This window comes from Toxorhynchites rutilus, chromosome 2 (assembly GCF_029784135.1).
Source record: "Toxorhynchites rutilus septentrionalis strain SRP chromosome 2, ASM2978413v1, whole genome shotgun sequence".
Classification (NCBI taxonomy): domain Eukaryota; kingdom Metazoa; phylum Arthropoda; class Insecta; order Diptera; family Culicidae; genus Toxorhynchites; species Toxorhynchites rutilus.
In genome coordinates this window covers 135,886,639-135,905,896 of record NC_073745.1, presented here as the reverse complement: position 1 = coordinate 135,905,896, position 19,258 = coordinate 135,886,639, and the positions used below count along the sequence as shown (strand labels likewise).

The 19,258-nt window shown below is 42.0% G+C and overlaps 2 protein-coding genes across 2 annotated transcripts; both read right to left on the bottom strand.

Annotated features, from left to right (window-relative positions):
• Nucleotides 1-8,263: 8,263 nt before the first annotated feature.
• On the bottom strand, nt 8,264-9,664 carry LOC129766152 (uncharacterized). The gene has a single exon (XM_055766618.1). It carries the CDS (start codon nt 9,662-9,664, stop codon nt 8,264-8,266), a length of 1,401 nt encoding a protein of 466 aa, XP_055622593.1.
• A 141-nt stretch (nt 9,665-9,805) lies between these two features.
• Nucleotides 9,806-15,823, bottom strand: LOC129766151 (uncharacterized). Its single transcript, XM_055766617.1, has 6 exons — nt 15,380-15,823; nt 12,527-13,061; nt 12,210-12,364; nt 11,706-12,132; nt 10,983-11,635; nt 9,806-10,924 (listed from the first exon to the last, which is right to left on the bottom strand). Exons 1-6 carry the CDS (start codon nt 15,821-15,823, stop codon nt 9,806-9,808), a joined length of 3,333 nt encoding a protein of 1,110 aa, XP_055622592.1.
• Nucleotides 15,824-19,258: the final 3,435 nt, after the last annotated feature.

Sequence of the window (19,258 nt, the reverse complement as noted above, 5' to 3'; positions counted from 1 at the left end):
GATGACGATGCGAGTATTGAAATTGCTGCCGTAGCAATTGTACTGATATCGAGCTGTAAATTAAAAATGCTTGAAATCAACATTATTAAACTGCAATATTTTGCCGAATATTTTGAATTTTATGAATCAATTTCATAGTTCCTTCATCTAAAACTTGTAAACAAACCAATCTGTCAAAGATAGATTCGGACGAATCGTGTAGCGGTGTATGGAATGTCATCGAGTGCCGAATCAACGAATGACAAAAATCCTTTGACTCGTGCCACTCGCGTTGGAAGGTAATCCACAACGAACGGATTACCTTCCAACGCGAATATTCGACACTCGACATTGGAGGTTCGTAGCTCGTCAGTCGACTACACGATGCGTCGAATCATCGAGCGTCCAGCATTCGAGGGTGTTCGTAGCGTCGTGTAGCGCTGGCTTAAGGCTATTGAAACAAGTTTTTGGATCGAGGGTAGCAATCATATAACGTGTAAAAATTTTGTCTTTCGAATGGAGTGTTCATCTATTGAGATCCGAACCATACTTAGGCTGAACAAATAGTTCAGGAATCAAACCGGGACAGGTAAGTCTTAAAATAATCAAAAAGTTATACTTAATAAAAAAATAGTCTGAAATAGACTCCATAAGAAATTTATTGAGTGAATAAAACCAATCAATCAAACCTTCCTAGATGTACCTGCTTTTTAACCAAGCCGAAGGAATATTTATATGGCGCGATATGTCATTTAGTTTTCCTAGAGTGTTTACAGCGATCATTGTGAACATTGTGATTAAAAAAGCACCGTACTCTCCAGATATGTGACTTTTTTCCTATTTCCGAAACTTAAATTACCGCTTCGTGGGGCCCGTTCTGACAGCACTGAAGAGATTAGAACAAATTCGCTGCGTTAACTGGAGCCAATTGGTGAATACAGCTATTAAGAGTGTCGATATCATGATTGTTGGAAAAACTGTATTGGCTCAGACGGGACCTATCTTTGAATATTTCGATTTAGCAACAAAATTTCTTCCATGTATTGGAAAATTGGCGTATAACATCCTACGTTGGCCTCTCATCGGCTAACAAAAATGTTGAAAAATCAGATACAATATTCTATCTGTAGGTTACTTGCTATAATCACTCCGATTCTGCATTCCTTCGGATTTACATTTCGTTCGAAACCATTATTTCGTTCGAGTTAATGTTGGCATTTCCTATTGCGAACCTTTTGCCCATTTAATGTTCGAAGAGAAACAGATTGAACGAAATGCAAAAACAAGTCGAACAGAATACAGAATGGAATTTTATCAAGTCGATCGAAATATTTCAAGTCGATCGAAATGTAGAATCGGGGTCAATAACAGACAGTATAATGTTTACAATTAAAATCACGCTTATGTCATACTAGTGGTAGAGGAAACTAAGTTAAGGTGAATCCCAAAATAAATATGATTATTAGGTTGTGGAAAAAGTAATCCATTAACGTTTCTGGTCAATCGCTAGCTTCAAACGGTCCATTTGTTGACAGTAGAGATTTTTATCTAGTGTATTGCACTGAAATAAAAATCCAAAAAAAATTAACAAAATATATTTTAATTTAAAAAGAATTAAACCTTTGAAAAATAAATGAGGTTGCACGTATTTTACTGATGCAGTATCGGCACCATAAACACCATTCACAATTTCAGTGGGCGTATTTATAGAAGAAAAGGTGTAAAATGTACTGAATTTTCAATTTGTTGACCTCCATAATCAGCTCTCAGAAAATATTTCAAAAACATATCAGATAAAACTGCTCCATAACACAAAACACACAAAAAGGAACAGAAATCAAAGAACCAATTATTCACGAGCATCAGTGGGTAATTCTGCACTCACAATTATTCTGAGATGATTACCTCCCTCCCCCATACTACTCCCAGCTGGTGTCAATTAGATCTGAATCATCTTTACCCCACATCCCCAATATTTTTCCTCCACCTACATTATTAAGCCATAAAATCGGTACTTCAATACAAACAAATCCCATTCAATTTCCCTCCCAAAACGGTGTGCGATTTGCCACCTTGGCCGACTGGCAGCTTTCATTGTCATTAGCGAAGATTCCACCTTTTATGGTTATATTTCACGATCCGCTACCATTGAGCGAGGCTGTGTTCTCACGCGAAACGGAAATCGACACAATAAATGGATTCATGAATTTCGCAGCACTAAAATATAATGGGATCGTTTAGGTTCATGCAATTTGGCGCAAGGAAAAAGGTGTTTCAATAGGATAAGTATGGGACACACACACACACACACGCACACGTAATATCGGAGGACGATAACGGAACGGGTTTTATAATCATTCCGTCAGGTTTCTCACCATTGGCTGTTCGATGGCGATGCCACGGAACCAAATTTTCCAGAAGAAAGTCCCATATGTAACTAGCGCCGATAAAAGCATGAATAAATTAGGCAAATAGTGCCTGCCATTGATAAGGCATTCGTTCGTTTTTCTAGATCATTTATTTTACGACATATCTTAATTTGTTGCGGTTCCCTCGCTTCTCGCAGCAGACATGAGCTTAGTTTGTGGTGATACAGTAAAAATAAAATTTAATTGAATTTCAGTTTACCGAACTGTATACCGCGGCGGAGAGGAAATCAGTGGTGGTGGGTAGACACAGCAAATAACCGGATAAGCATTCTTCAGCGATTCTTTTCGCTTCCTTTCCACGAGTTGCGATATCATTTTGGAAGTGGAAAGTTGTAGAATAAATATTGTGACTTCTCACGGAAAGGAGATTTTGCTGTTTGGAAAGTGGAATTCTTTTCCCGAGCTAGGGAAAAGCGTCTTGATTTCTTTGGTTTGCTGTTAGTGACAAACAAAATTTCAAACAATTGAAATTAATCCGCAGCGAGGGTACGATTGCACGAAATTCTGCTTCGCATCGGAACTGCTGGAATGCTCAAGACTCCTCCACCCAGCATTTCCATCGTATTGCTTCTATTCGACAGAATGGGATTAGGAAGATGCTTCCTGGAGATATCTGTTATAGTTGGGATTTTGGAGACGGAAATATTCTGTGTTTTTTTACGAACTGGTTGATAAAATATCATATCAGTCATAAAAATCCGTTCGCAACAAATATAGTTATTGGGATTTAAAGTGTTACATGCAAATATAATATTATTTCTAAACTGGGACACTTTCTGAAATTTTCGTCTGGCATCTGTCTTCATTAAAATATGCTTCATACCGGAGAAATTTCCACCGTCTCCATAAAATGTAAGAATTGCGTTCATCGTCATTTCACTGAATATAGCTCTCCACCACAATCTTTAAAAAACAAACTGAAATGTCTGATTGTGAATGCTGACGTAAAACCACCCACAAAATGGTTAGTCGGCGCTAACTAGTTTGTTTCACTCGAAGAATGTCGACCGCTCGGAAGAAGCGGGAGGACCAGAAATCTTTCAACGCCAAGCTTATGCAAATCCGAGTACTAAATTTTGCTATTAATTATATCTGCACACTGCAGTGATTTATGATCAACTGAATGTTGTGGTCTTGTCTGCTTGAGTCCTGCTGAGCTCATTCCGGGATTTAACAATTATGTCAGGCTAAATACATATACAAGACGCACGTATTTAGGATTTTCGACTAAAGATAGTGAAGAAGTTGCTTTTGTTGACGGGAAAAGTTAAGAACACGAGCACAATCGTTAACGTTGTCGGCAGCTTTTAATTACCAACGCTTTCAGCTGCCATGAATTTATATTGTCTCCGGTGGTCATGATAACATTTTGCTCAAGTTGCTGGATGGCAAACGTTTTGTTGAGTATTGCAAATTGTGTGAAGGTCGGCTAATGATGTCGCATAGAGCAGTTGGTCTTTTGAAACGAATTATCATTATTGAATGAATACTCGAATTGTGAACGACGACTCAGAAGATTAAAAAAACACGGAATGATTTTTCGGAGGAGATACGATAATCAATCTACCGAAAAATAAAGAATCTCGTAGAATAAAGGGTGTGTCACATCAAATTGCATCACGGAAAAAACGCTGTAGAAATTTAATTTTTAGGAATTATATCTTCAGCTTTCGCTTATAATCAGATAAGAGTGTATAGATCACGTTGGCCATGCTTCACTGTCAATTTTTCGTAAATTTGGAAAAATGTCGTCGAACGAAAAAGAGCGTCGCGAATTAATCCTGTGCACTCATTTCGAGAATCCGGAGTTGCCACATCGGGACATCGGTAAGATGCTGGGAATCGTCCAATCCACGGTCAGCAGAGTACTAAAACGATACTTCGAGAACCTAACCATCGACCGGAAGGTGAAGAACGGCAAAAATGGATGCTCCGTCAGTGAAAAAGATCACAAGCGCGTAGTTAAGCAGTTTAGACGTGATCCGAGAAGTTCGGTCCGGGATGTCGCCAATAAGCTGAATTTGTCAAGTTCATTCGTCCAGCGGACCAAGCAGCGGGAGGGCCTGCGTACATACAAGGTTCAGAAGGCTCCTCACCGCGACGAAAGGCAAAACATGGTGGGGAAGACGCGAGCCCGGAAGCTGTACACCGAAATGCTGACGAAGCCGCATTGCCTGGTAATGGACGACGAAACCTGCGTCAAAGCGGACTTTCGTCAGCTGCCGAGCATGTTGTTCTTCTCCGCAGAGGACAAATTCAGCGTTCCGGAGGAGATTCGCAAGCAGAAACTATCCAAGTTTGCCAAAAAGTACATGGTGTGGCAAGCGATCTGCTCTTGCGGAAAGCGGAGCGCCCCTTCGTGATGAGCGGTAAACGGGCAGGTTTACCTTAAGGAGTGCCTAAAGAAGCGCTTAATACCACTATTGAAGCAGCACGAGGGCCCGACCATCTTCTGGCCGGATCTCGTTTCGTGCCACTATTCAAAGGACGTGTTGGAGTGGTACGAAGCCAACGGGGTCACCTTCGTGCCAAAGGAAATGAACCCGCCCAACGCGCCGGAGCTTCGCCCAATAGAGAAATATTGGGCGATTATGAAGCAGGCCCTCCGGAAGAACCCAATAGTTGTCAAATCGGAGGCGGACTTCAAGAGAAAATGGATTTCTGTTCAAAAAAAAACTACAACCTGACGTTGTACAGAACCTTATGGATGGGGTAAAGAGTAAGGTGCGAGTATACGGGCTTGGGCTCGAAGTATGAATAAAAAGAAAATGCCAAAAGTTGTTTAATAGTTTTTATTTTACTGTCTAAAATTTTCAAAAGGATCGGTCTACTGGGCGAATTTCTACAGCGTTTTTTCCGTGATGCAATTTGATGTGACACACCCTTTAGAGCCAATATGAGCCAATTGGAGCGAGCGAAACAGGAGGCACATTGAAATGAAAGCATATGAAAGTTTTTCGTATAGTTTGCCAAATACACGGCCCAGACAGAGAAAGATATCTATTCTCATTTATGTTCTTCTTTTTCCTCTTAGAAAAGATTTCCAACTTCATTTTATGATGAGGTGTAATATTATCACGCTTTTATACTACAGCGCTGGTGGCTATATGGATAGCGTGGTCGTATGAAACAGCTTTGCATTCAGGCCGGCCTTGGTTCGTTCCCCATTGACGTCGTATGAATTTTTTTTCGCACTATCTCAAATGAAATGAAAAAAGAAAAAAGAAAGAGATGTGTGCTCCCATACATACAAACCTTTTTTAAGCTTTTAAAAAAGCTCATTATTTGCGCATTTGACCCTCAAGCGCACGTAAAAGCATTATTTCTGCCAAAGATGAAATGTTTTCAGCCAACGCTAGTTTGGGTGTAGAATCGACATCAGAACCAGCAAACTCCGTTCGCAACAAGTTGAGTTGTGAATGTTGAAAATGTTTCTTTAAAATGCAACATTTTCCAAACCTGACGCCCTTCCAGATAATTCTACGCCAATGAAGCTTGGAGTGCAATGGGTTAACAGTTAACTGATGTTTACCATTACATTACGTGCATTTAGTCCCAAGTGAATTTACTTTCATGCCTACGATATTTGAAATGACAGGGAACTACTTATGGTTTCTCATTTCCCAGTAGTGATGCCGAATTTTGTTCTTGCTTCAATAATAATCAGTGCGACAACAAACAAACTCCGTTCAACATCTTCCGGCCTCATCTCGTAGGGCACCAATTAGATTGCTTCTGAATTACTCCGCTGGTTTCAAGACGATTTAAATAGCTTATTAAGTCTCTTTCAACAATTGTGCCTTCCATTGGCAGATTGCATTCCATTTCCCGTTCCATTCCCTACGAGTATAAGTAACATCTTCCCAAGATGCAGTTCCCATTCCCATTGAAACCGTGGCAGACAAACGGAAAAGACGGGCTTCAATTCCAATGAGCTCAATTACTCTCATTACTTTACCACTTGACTTTTATGGGGCGGGCAGCACGCCTACCACATTCAGACAGTGCAATTTTCCACCGCGCTTGTAGATATCCCTTCGTGTGATGCCGTCAATGCGCTTACGGTGGTTGTAAGGATGTAATGTTCTCAACAAATTTATCAGACAAGCTGATACCGCAATGCCCGTCAGAAGAGAGTACCGATCGAAGGATTGGATATTTTAACGATTTTAATGTTTACTAACAGGCAAATTTTAAAAAAAGGAAAAAAAAAGCTTCTTCGATTTTATTCTAGTCTCATCATTGCCCTAGATAAATGATGGAAGGGATGTGATAACTATTAACTGCTACTTGCCTAATTATTTTCTACCTTTTAGTACATTAAACAGTTGAACTTAAAAAGTATTTTTTCATTTCTTTTATTTTCTAGTTTTTAGTACATTATCTGTATGATACTTCTCTACAATAAAACCATTCAACCTTTTTTTATTGTTATTTCTTCTCTAATTTTTTTTGGAATATTTTAATGATGTACTGTAGTCTATTAGTCAAATCATTTCATTCGATACCGATATTGAGGGGATTACAAAAAAAAAATACACACACCTTTTTGAATTTATGTTGTTCATAATGTAATGTGTTCTCCAAGTCAAGCCATTCAGTTATTTTTTACCGGTGGACAAATTGGATTTTTCAAGATAATGTAATACACAGTATTATAATGACAGCAGAGATAAAGGTTTGTTCCAAATTTCAGGTCAATAAATCGAAAGAAACGTGGTCAAATTTGTATTAATGTGGGACAATCCTACAGAAATACAAACATACTTACAAACAGGTCAAGTTGAATGAAACTGTTTAAAAAAGTAATTGGCTATTTCGAATTTTCCTAAATAGCTGTGATCTACTGGTCAAGCCCTTTCACTTGATACCCATATTGATGGGGTTTTGAAAAAATATGTAATTCGTTATTTTGTGGTGGCAGCCATTTTGGATTTGCATTTTTCCATAAATAACTGTGTTCTGCTAGTCACTCCCTTTCATTTGATACCCATTAGGGTAGCAATGATGTATGGAAAAAATTTCATCATGGAATTTAAAAAACTGACCATGTACATTTTGTTTAATGGCCCCAAAAAAATGATCTGTGCAAAATTTCAGCTCAATCGGACATGATTTAGGAGTGCCTCAAAGCATTCAAAATCACTCAGGCCAAAAAGTCGATTTTCGACCAAATTTTTTTTTCAAGATGACACTAGATCTCGACGTTTCATGCATTTTTAAGTCATTTGGCATCGAAAAAAAAATTCGACTTTCTAAATTTTCTTTACTCCCCCCTTGGAAGATTTTCGTGGATCAAAAAATAAAAATTTTAAGAGCTTTGAGGCACCCCTAAATCATGTCCGATTGAGCTGAAATTTTGCACAGGTCATTTTTTTGAGCCAACAAACAAAAAATGTACATAGTCGGTTTTTGAAATTTGACTTGACCATTTTCGCTGCCACCCTAATACCCATATTGATAGGGTTTTGAGAAAATGTGTAATCCGCCCTTTTATTGCTGCGGTCATTTTGGATTTGCATTCCTCATAAATAACTGTGTTCTATTAGTCAAGCCCTTTCATTGGATACCCATATTGTTGTGTTTCGGATTTGGTCACCAACTCTTTTTAGCAACACGAAGTTTTTCTGTGTACGCTTTAAGCTAAAATAATGTTTTATTAAATATATTACTTCTGATTGAATTCAATTGCTTACAAATTTGGTGGGCTATGGTTGCAGAAGCGGTATTGGGCCCAAATATTCCGGAATCGAAATTAAATTAAATGCTTTAAAAAAAACCTTTTAGATGGATACTACACTACACGGCTTGTTTTAGATGAGAGCTCGATCCAATATGGGGATTAACAATGGAATTTATGTACAGTTTCTAGCAGGCGGTTTCTGGCGAGCGTGTTCCCTTTGGATGAGCGAAATAGGGCTATCGCTGGTACCGATATCAACAGTGGTACTGTGTTGAGGGGTCCCGTCGTGACATACCCCCACCCGTAAACCTTGGTGAGAGTAACAGATTTCTGGATCACTGGAACCGGGTTTACTTTGTTCCTCGACGTCCAGTACAGCCAACTTCACAGCTGACCTACGCAAGATTCCCGAAGACGTTCGTACCAACGCCTGTCGTACTCTGCCATCGCGCCCTGGAAAAACTTCTTCGATCCGACCTCTTAACCACTGGTTCCGCCCCGTTCCGCCAACTACTAGTACCAGGTCACCAATCTTCACGTCCCTTACATCTTCGAACCACTTGCCTCTTCTAGTAATTGTCGGAAGGTACTCTTTGAGCCATCTTCGCCAGAAATCATCGGCAATGCATCTAGCCATTTTCCAGCTGCTTCGGAGCGCTACGCGGCCGTCTAGCGGTTCAGTTGGTAAAAATTTTGTACCTGATGAGTTACCCAACAAAAAGTGGTTTGGCGTTATAGCCTCCTGATCCGCTGACTCCAGAGGAACGTAAGTGAGTGGTCTGGCGTTAATCATGCCCTCCGCTTCTAACAGAATTGTCTCCAATGTCTCGTCGTCTGGCCTACGTGGGCTTTCCAAGATTGCTCCTAATGCGACTTTCACCGAGCGAACGAGCCTTTCCCACGCGCCGCCCATGTGTGGAGACGCTGGCGGGATAAATTTCCAGGTTGTCTCAGCGGTAGTGAATTTTTCCGCCAATGCTATGTTCAATGCTTTCTGATGCGCCTTCATCTCGTTATGTGTACCGTGAAAGCAGGTGGCGTTGTCGGTCCAAATTTCCCTAGGCTTGTCTCTGCGTGCCACGAAGCGTTGTACCGCCATGATACATGACTCGGTAGTTAACGAGTATATTACCTCCATATGGACTGCTCGGATGGTGAGGCACGTAAAAAGAGCCACCCATCGTTTCACGTTGCTTCTGCCTACTCTTACAATTAATGGTCCAAAGTAGTCCAATCCGGTGAAAGTAAACGGATGCAGGAAAGCAGTCAAACGGGTCTCAGGAAGAGGTGCCATCGCTGGTGGACTTGGATTTGCTTTCGCTATGCGGCAGTGTAGACACGCACGTTGGACTTTATCTAGTAGACGTCTGAGAGCAGCTATCTCGAAACGTTGACGAATCTCGTTGAAAATGGTCTCTCGATTGGCGTGGCGAAAGCGGCGGTGGTACCAGTCTACAATGAGGAAGGTTATTTGATGTTGTCTAGGAAGGATGATTGGGAACTTAGCTTCCATCGGTGCATATGGCGCAGCACCGATACGGCCGCGGCACCGGATGACCCCTTTCTCATCCATAAATGGGCTCCTAGTGTATATAGTACTGGATTTGTTCACGGTGGGATGGCGTTCATTGGGCGAGCCTCGAGTTTTGTAGAGAGTGTTGATTTCGTCAGCATAGAATTCACCTTGAGCAGTCTTCACGAGTGTTTCTTCGGCTCACCGGAGCTCGTCGCTGGTAAGATTGCTGAGTTCCAGGTTCTCGCCGTTTTTCCGTTTACGAAGATTGTCGATATATCGTAGTACGTATGCTGTTACACGCTGCAGTTTCGTCCATAAATTGAATTTGTCGAACGTGATTTTGGTGATGAAATGAGTAAGGTGATTGTGAGGGTGTCGCAGCTCTTCTTCAGTCGAAGGGTTCGTTTTTTTATTTGGCCACCTTTCTTCGGGCTCATAGAGAAAGCTCGGACCTTGAAACCAAGCATTGGCCATCGTTAACTGTGAGCCGTGATGCCACTTGGTGGCTATGTCCGCGGTGTTCATTTTTGATGGTACCCATCGCCACTCTGACTGCAGTGTGGTTGTTAGAAGTTCGCCAACCCGAATAGCCACGAAATTGTGGTACCGACGATGATCGGTGGAGTGGATCCACGCGAGCACAGTGTTTGCATCGCTCCAGCAGAAGCGGCGTTCGAATGGGAACGTGTGATATGCCTGTATGGTCTCCATTAAACGAGCACCTAAAAAGGCCGCCTTGAGCTCGAGTCGAGGGATTGACAGAGCTTTTAGGGGGGCTACTTTGGTTTTCGCTCCTGCTAGTGCGATTTGCACGCCGGTTGCCGTCTTCAAGCGGAAGTATACTACGCAGGCATAAGCGGTTTCGCTCGCGTCGACGAATAGATGGATTTGTAGATGTTCGAAGCCGTTCTGAAGAGACGAGGAGAAGTAGCAGCGTGGTATACGTATCGAGTCGAGATTATGAAGCTGATCTGCCCACAGTCGCCAGCGTTCGTTAATATCTTGTGGTATTAGTTGGTCCCATCCTGTCCCTTTGGACCAGAGCTCCTGAATGAGCATTTTACCGATGACGAGGTAAAATGCAATGAAGCCAAGTGGGTCGAACAGGCTCATGACTAGTCTGGCAACCTCACGTTTCGAGGGAACATGATCTTGGCGTAAAATCTGTTGCAGATCTTCCCTGTCCCCGAAAGTGTAGACAAATAGATCGTCTCGCGGGATCCATTTCATGCCCAATACCGACTCAGTTTTCTCACCTCGTTCCAGGTCCAAACTTTTGAATTCTTCTTCAGCAATCTCGCCGATTCCTTGCAGGACCTTAATTTCATTTGATTGATAAAAATCGACGAAGAGTGAAGCCTCCTTTAGAGTGCACCAGTTTGACCTCATTCACTACGTCGATCGCCTCTTGAATGGTCTCGAAGCTGTCCAAGTAGTCGTCGACGTAGTGTCTGTCGATGATAGCTGCTGCGGCACGCGGGTATTCTTCGGCGGATTCTTTTGCGTTAAGATTTTTGATGTATTGAGCTGAGGCCGGCGAACAGGTTGATCCAAAGGTGCCCACATCCATGACGTAAACTTGCGGGGGGTCAGTTGGCCTTTTCCGGGACAGGAAACGTTGCGACTGACAGTCTGGATGTCGAATCTTAAACTGGTGAAACATCTCCATCAAGTCACCACACACAGCCACCGGATATTGGCGGAATTGAGACAAGACTTTCGGGAGAGGTATCAATAGATCTGGCCCCTTAAGTAGTTTACAGTTGAGCGATACGTCACCCACCTTTGCAGCAGCGTCCCAGATCAATCTAATCTTCGCAGGCTTTTTAGGATTAATAACTACGCCCAGGGGAAGATACCAGACGCGATTTGGTTCAACCGAAGTCAACTCCGTCAAGCTAGCCTTATGTATATATCCCTTCCGCTCATATTCCGTAATCATATCCTGTACGCGATTTTTTAGTTCCGGTTCTCGCTGAAGCCGCCGTTCTAAGGACTCCAGTTTCCTGACAGCTATCCATTGGATAGCTGTCAGGAAAGCTCGTGCTGTCGGTCTTCCACAATAGCCCCGTTTCAAATGACAATCCGGATGGTGTACGTCGAGTTGTTTCCTCTAAAAGCTGTCTTGCGCGTTTTTCGTCTGTTGACTCCAGCGGCTCACGAAGCCCAACTACTCCGATGTCTTCCAGAGTAAAATAATCGCGAAGCTGTTCGTTCAGTTCACGATCCGAATCGGATACTGCCCCAATATGAAGGTCGAGGATCGCTGATTGATTTGGTGAGTTAGGAACGCACCCGTAAATGCTCCATCCCAGTCTGCATTTCGCTCCGATTGGATCCCTTAATCCACCTTCACGCAGCTTTAGTGGAATGCACAGGCGCAAATTGTCCAGACCAATGAGGATTTGAGGACATACTAGTTCGTAGGCTTCAATCGGAAGCTCCCGTAGATGAGGATAACGATTTGCGAGGTCTTCATATTTTAGACTTTGAGTAGGTAGCACAAGTCGACTCACCGTACGAGTCTGAGAGAGAGAGTATATCGGGATTTGTTGTTTTTACCCGAGATGCTGAGGCACACACATCGCGATTTTGGCTCTACCCTCGTTACGTTCCCAGTCCACTTCAAGGTAAGCGGCTCAAGTATGCCACTGACGTTTAGTCGGTCTGCTACCGATTCATCAAGGAGTGTATATGATGAGCCTTCGTCAATAAAGGCGTAGATAGTTTGAGATGTATTGGAATCGTAGAGGGTAACTGGGAGGATGCGAAAAAGGGGCCACTGGAGGTTTCCGGATGTTACATGGCTAGACGAAATATTCACTCTTTCATGAGTAGTGGACGAATGAAGAAGTGTGTGGTGCCGCTGACGACATTCTGGTATACCACAACCATGCCATGAGCGACACGGCCATTTACCGTGACTGTTAAGGCATGTTCGACAAAGCCCCTTCTGCTGAACCAGCTTCCAGCGTTCGTCGATGCTGGCGTCGCTGAATTGTTCACATTCGGCTACACGATGGCCCGCTCGGCCACACGATAGACACTGCTTATACGGTTTAGGCTCGGTTGAAGCGCTATTGGACGCGGCACCTTCAGCTTGTGCAGTGGAATGTGCTTGCAAAATACCAGTTTTTCCACTTTTCTGTCGGTTAGCTCGGATATCCGACTGCAATGCAAATTTCTGGAGAGTACTAGGTTCCGGATGGGTGAACGAGACTTCACTTGCAGCTGTCACTAGCCCCGACATGAAATCGCCGAAAACGCCAAGCGTTGTTGGTTGGTGTTGATTCTTATAAATCGCCCAGTCGAGCCTTAATGAACCAGGCAACTTCTCTACCAGCTCCTGTAGGAGAACTGGGTTCGAAAGATGATTGTGTTGACCCGCTGCTTTGAGATGGTCCACCAGATTTTGTACAGCGAGGCCGAAATGCATCAGGGTTTCCAGACGTTCCTATTTTGGAGGTGGGAGTTGATGGATCCTGTTTATCAATGACCTGATGATGAGATCTGGTCTCCCAAAAAGAATACGCAGTGTCTGAACGACGTGTGGTACACTCGCCGGCAGAAGCAAACGACTTCTAACGGAATCTAGAGCGTTGCCCTTTAAGCATCGTTGGAGGCGCACCAAGTTTTCTGCATCTGAGTAACTACAAGTGGCCGTAGACTGCTCGTAGTTACTAATGAAGACCGGCCAGTCTTCTGGATTTCCACTGAAATTTGGTAAATCTTTCCGAGGACTTGTCGCGCAGCTATTTGCGCTTGAGACAGTGTTTGAGTAGAAAATGTATGTGCGGGGGTCGAAGGTGGTATAACCAGGGCCTGACAATTTCACTTCAATTAGCACATCGTCACTCAATAATGTGTCTATCGCTTCTCAGAACAGAACCAGAACTATGCAGGCTAAAAATATATCTACTCTCTTTTCACGCACAATAAGAAAAATATCTCGTCTCTTCGTACATATTCCTTTCATTTCACGTTGATTCCTTTCATTCTGCAAACAAAAGCGACGTCAGAAATCGTCACTTGGAAATTAATTTGAAGCATCCATGTATTCTGGCAGTTTGTATAGAAATGAATGTTTCCTTGTTGCATTCGAAACTTATTCACTGAAACTAATGAAAACGGTGCAGTGAGGGTTGTGTAGTATGCCTGCAGGAGTAATTATTTACCGGCGCTAGTTGTCAGTGTGAAATTAGTGATTAAACGGATAGTGGTTTGGTCGGATACTGGATACCGGTCAGCTTCGAGTCCGGATAGCCGAGTATTCGACAGCCCGATGTTTGTGTTTGTGCGCGTTCGTGTGCGTGCACGTGTATTTGTGTGGGTGTTTGTGTATGTTCGCGCGTTTTTGTGGGTGTTTGTGTGCGTGTGTGCGCGTGCGTGTGGGCGTGTTTTTTTTTGCTTGCATGCAGGTGTGCGCTTTTTTTATGCGCGGGCATGTGTAGGCGTGTTTGCGCGCATTTGTGCGTGTTTGTGTGTGCGTGTGTACGTGCGTTTGCGCGTGTTTTTTTCTTGCTTGTGTGCAGGTGTGCGCGTTTTTTTGTGCATGGGAATGTGTGGGTGTGTGTGCGTACGTGTGCACGTATTTGTGCGTATTTGTGTGCGTGTGTGCACGTGCGTGCTCGATTCTTTCCGTGCGTGCGTCTGTGCGTGTGCACGTTTGTGCGTGTGTATGTGCTTGTGTGTGCGCGTTTGTGCGCACCTGTGCACAAACCTGTGTATGTTTGTGTGCGCTCGCGTTTTTGTGCACATGTTTGTGCATGTTTGCGCGTGTGTGTGCGTGTTTGTGCACCCAATGGTATGTGCGCGCGCGTGCTTCCGGCGTTGTGTATGCGTTTGTGCGTGCGCTCGCAATTCTGCGTGGGCACGCTGAAAGCGCAGACCTAGTCGAAAATCGCGTAATTTCGAGCAAATCGTGTAAAAAAATCGCGTAATTTCAAGCAAATCGCATAAGAAATCGCGTAATTTTGAGCGAATAGCGTAAAAAATATCACGCAAAAAACGCATAAAAAATAAACCAGCATACTTGCAAATAACATGCTTCTTCGTAACATGGAATACATGTTTGATACAGGAAATATAATAAAATGAAGACAGCTCAAATCCGACTATTCTTTTCACTCTTAGAGAGGGTGAAAAACTCGAGAAAGGAATAGTCCAATCTGTGCCGTCTTTCATTTTATTACATTTTCTGTAACAAACATGTATTCCAAATAACAGAGAAACATGTTATTTACAAGTGATTGAATAATTTTGAACACGGTCCGCGACGATCCATTTTGGTAAAATAAAACTTACGTTTGAAAGCAGCAAGCATCCTCTAACATGCGAAAGGAAAATAAATATAACCCGTTCAAGCAGTTTTAATCGTCAGTGAAAGCTTCTGCTTTTATACTTGTAAGAGAACGAAAGAGGAAAGGAACGAAACAAAAGAATCAATGTTACTGTATGCGTAGAGAATATTTCGTTTCCACTTCGCCCCGATACACTGAAATTAATCCACCGAAAATGACTGTAGTGGAAGTGAGAGTTGTATGAATAAAATTCAATCACATTTATTAGCTTCGAAAATAACTAGCCCTGGGTATAACCGAAACGGAAGAATTTAGTAGCACTGGAGCTGCTATTTCTCGGATAATCTCCTGACGCTTTTCAAACGATTCTCTCCTCGCTCGTTGTTGTTTCTGTTTTAGCTCTAAATCTTCTTTCAACTTGCGTTCGCGAAGCAATTTAGTCTCTTCTGCAAGCTTCCGCTTCTCTTCTAACTGGCGCTCTTTTTCTTCCATCATTCTTATTCATCTCTTCTTGCTCCTTCAGCTCCTGTTCCTTCATGACCCGTTCTTCTTCATTCAGCTTCAGCTGTTCTGTTAACACTGTCATACGAACACTCGATGATACGCTTCCAGTAGGATCAATGCACTTCGCTCGGTGTTTTGAGCCCTTCCTCGAACTAGTTTTCGGACCTGTCTTAGATCCCTTGGCAGGATGATGGTCGGTAACGGGAACTTGAAGATGATCGTCACCGGACGTCCCTTGCTTATCGCATCCCTTGCAGAAGTAAGAGGCACTTGACTGCTTGATATGATCATCGAGACCGGCACAACTAAAGTGTTCCCAAAGCTTACATGCATCACATTGCACCATTTCTGCCTCTGCAGAGTCCTTCCGGGCACAGGATTGACAGTTCCGGGGAGAATTAAGGTCTTCCATACTTCTAATACCGCAAATTTCTTTAAGATTGGTGTGTTTCGGATTTGGTCACCAACTCTTTTTAGCAACACGAAGTTTTTCTGTGTACGCTTAAAGCTAAAATAATGTTTTATTAAATATATTACTTCTGATTGAATTCAATTGCTTACAAATTTGGTGGGCTATGGTTGCAGAAGCGGTATTGGGCCCAAATATTCCGGAATCGAAATTAAATTAAATGCTTTAAAAAAAAACCTTTTAGATGGATACTACACTACACGGCTTGTTTTAGATGAGAGCTCGATCCAATATGGGGATTAACAAAGGAATTTATGTACAGTTTCTAGCAGGCGGTTTCTGGCGAGCGTGTTCCCTTTGGATGAGCGAAATAGGGCTATCGCTGGTACCGATATCAACAGTGGTACTGTGTTGAGGGGTCCCGTCGTGACACCTATAATGATGGAGTTTTAAGAAAATATGTAACCGCCATCTTGTAGTAGCCGCCATCTTGAAATATGCAGTTTTATAATGACTGCAGAGATAAAGGTGTGTTCCAAATTTCAGATCAATCGGTCAACAGGAAGGGGTTCAAATTTCTATTAACGTGGTAAAGCGCTACGAACATGTTACAAACATACAAATATACAAACCTACAAACCTACAAACGTACAAACATACAAATAACAGGGCAAGCTAATTAAAACCGTTTAATAAAAAATGATAATAATTAAATTAAATGCTTCCGAAAAAAAAGCATTTAATTTGATTGAATATATTTTTTTGTTACACGATAACGAGTGTTGTTGTACTTTATCATTTGTTGAAAAATTGTATCTGTCGCATCAGGAGATCAAAAACATTCTACGCATTGCATGTAATTCTATAATTGAATTCGATAACAATTGTGGTGAATATGGAATCACCTTCAATATATTCAGGTTCATTAGATTGCTCCCCATATCGATTCGATACATGTCAGCAATTACAGAAAAAAATCAGAATCGTATATCACGTATGTAATTATCGCAATAGGTGAATCAATCCGGGGAGAAAAGTGTTGTTCTTCCTGATAATGGTATAAAAGCTTATTAAAAAGGTTGTGATTGATTGTAATGTGATGATTGTATCAACGGGAAAACTAATTGCAATACATTACTGTTAAAAGCGTAATTTTCCTTGTAAGCTCAATCTGGTTGTATTGATAACAATAGCAAATGGATTTCCCAATGTAATTATCCTTGGACTGGCCCTAATCGGTTTGGTTACGTGGTTAGCTGTAATACAGTTATGCTAAATATTCACATTCTAATTGAAATGCTAAAGTTTACTCATCATTTTTTTAAAGATGATGATGGTCTCACCTCATTCCCCTACATTGGTTTGAGCAGGACGAGTTATCTTTGTGATAATAATTGAGTTACTGTATTTCTTTATTACATCATAATAACCAGTGAGCACATTAAATTGAAAAGAAAACGGACTGGTTATCCCGCAGACATGGATTACTAATCGAAAGAACAATTCAAGCCTTTATCTAAAGTATTCATTCCATGGCATGTCGAGAGAATTTCCAACCCGTGAAGACCCTAGACTAAAGTGACCAGATGGCCAGAGGTCCAACGCGGACGCCAACAAAAAAAGTACGTTATGTGAATATAAGCTGAAGAAGTACAATTGTACTTCTACAAGTCTACAAGTCTTATTCACTCGTGAAATACTTTACATGATAAATATTGACACTGCAACAAGAGGAGACAATCTAGCGTAGTGTTTAACATCCGTACCTCTCACACTAAAAGTCATGAGTTCAATTGTCACTCCCGACATTCTTCCTTCCAAATATCTTAAAATATAAGATATTTTTCGACTCCGTGTATTTTACGTAGAATTGAAAAATTCTTAAAGACTTTTAACTTGAGTCTCCGCACGTGTTGTGGAAGTTTAACCTGATCTGTAATATTTCTTTTAACCCTTTACAAGGGCATGGAAACTAGGCAAGTGATCGACTCCAAACTTCAGTAAAACATAATCCTTACATGAGGAAGGGCTCATATTTTCCTTTGATCAAAAATAAACTATTGAATCAGTTGAAAAAAAATTTGTAATAATATACAGGACGGACTCGATTATATACAATCTCCAATTTCATTCCACTGTATGTAATCGAACCCTGTATATAATCGAGTCAAAAAAAAAATCTTTTTTATACATACAGGCAAAACTGTTTTTGTGCGATAGCATTTTGTGCAATTCCCCATTCGTGTGACTGTTTTCGTGCGATTTTATTGATTTTGATATTGGTTTGTGTGATTCAGGCCCCGATTTCATGATAAAATCGCACAAAGAGATTCACACAAACGAGGAATTGCACAAAAAGGGATCGCACCCCTCGTTCCCCTTAAATCGTGTCCAAAATTGTATACAAACGAATCATATATAATCGAGTCCGACCTGTAGTTACCACTGCCCGCTAACCCTAGAAACGCTGGTGGCAATATTTTTGCCGCTGCCTTGTAAAGTCTGCTTCATTTAATATTGGAACACAAACAATTGCGTGTAGTTCAGTCATTTATTAACGAATTCATAATTTGTTTTTCATACAAATGTTGCATTTTCTTTACTCTTTCATAAAAAAAAAATTAAAAAAAATTATTCATTGCTTTTTCGAAGAAATTCTCGTACTTTTCCCGTAATACGGCACATTAGGCGGCGCACACCCTTTTCGTCCACCGTTTTGGCGATTTGATTCCACCAGTTCTTCATTTGAGTCATGTTCCTAACAAGTTTTCCCTTTGCCTTAAGCCTCCGCTTCGTGATAGCCCAGTATTTCTCTATCGGCCGGAACTGGGGGCAGTTTGGGGGGTTGAGGTCCTTCGGTATTACGCTGACCCCGTTCGTTGCGTACCATTCCATAACCGTTTTGCTGTAATGGCAGCTTGCGAGGTCCGGCCAAAACATTACTGGACGGTCGTGGGCACGAATAAACGGCAGAATCCGTTTCTGTAGGCACTCTTTTTTGTAGACTTCTGATGTCATTGTCTTGTCAGTGAGAAAGACTTTGGTTTTCTGTCCACAACTGCATATCCCCTGCCAAATCATGTACTTGCGGGCGAATTTATCCGCAAACACGAACTTAAATTTTGCAGGTACATCCCCCCGAGCCGTCGCCAAATAAATTTTTTGACCTGGGATTTGCCCAAAGTCCGCCTTCACGTAGGTCTCATCGTCCATCAGAATACATCCGTCGAACTTGGTCAGCACTTGGTCGTACAGCTTTCGAGCAAGGATTCTGGCCACATTGTTCTGCTTCAGCGTCCGATTTGGCTGTTTGCTGGCTCGGAATGACCTTATTCCTTCCCGGAGACGAATTCGTCGCACCGTACTGTGAGCGGCCTGGAACTTATTGGCCAAATCGCGGTCTGAAAGATTGGGATTCCTCTTGACGGCCTTGATGAC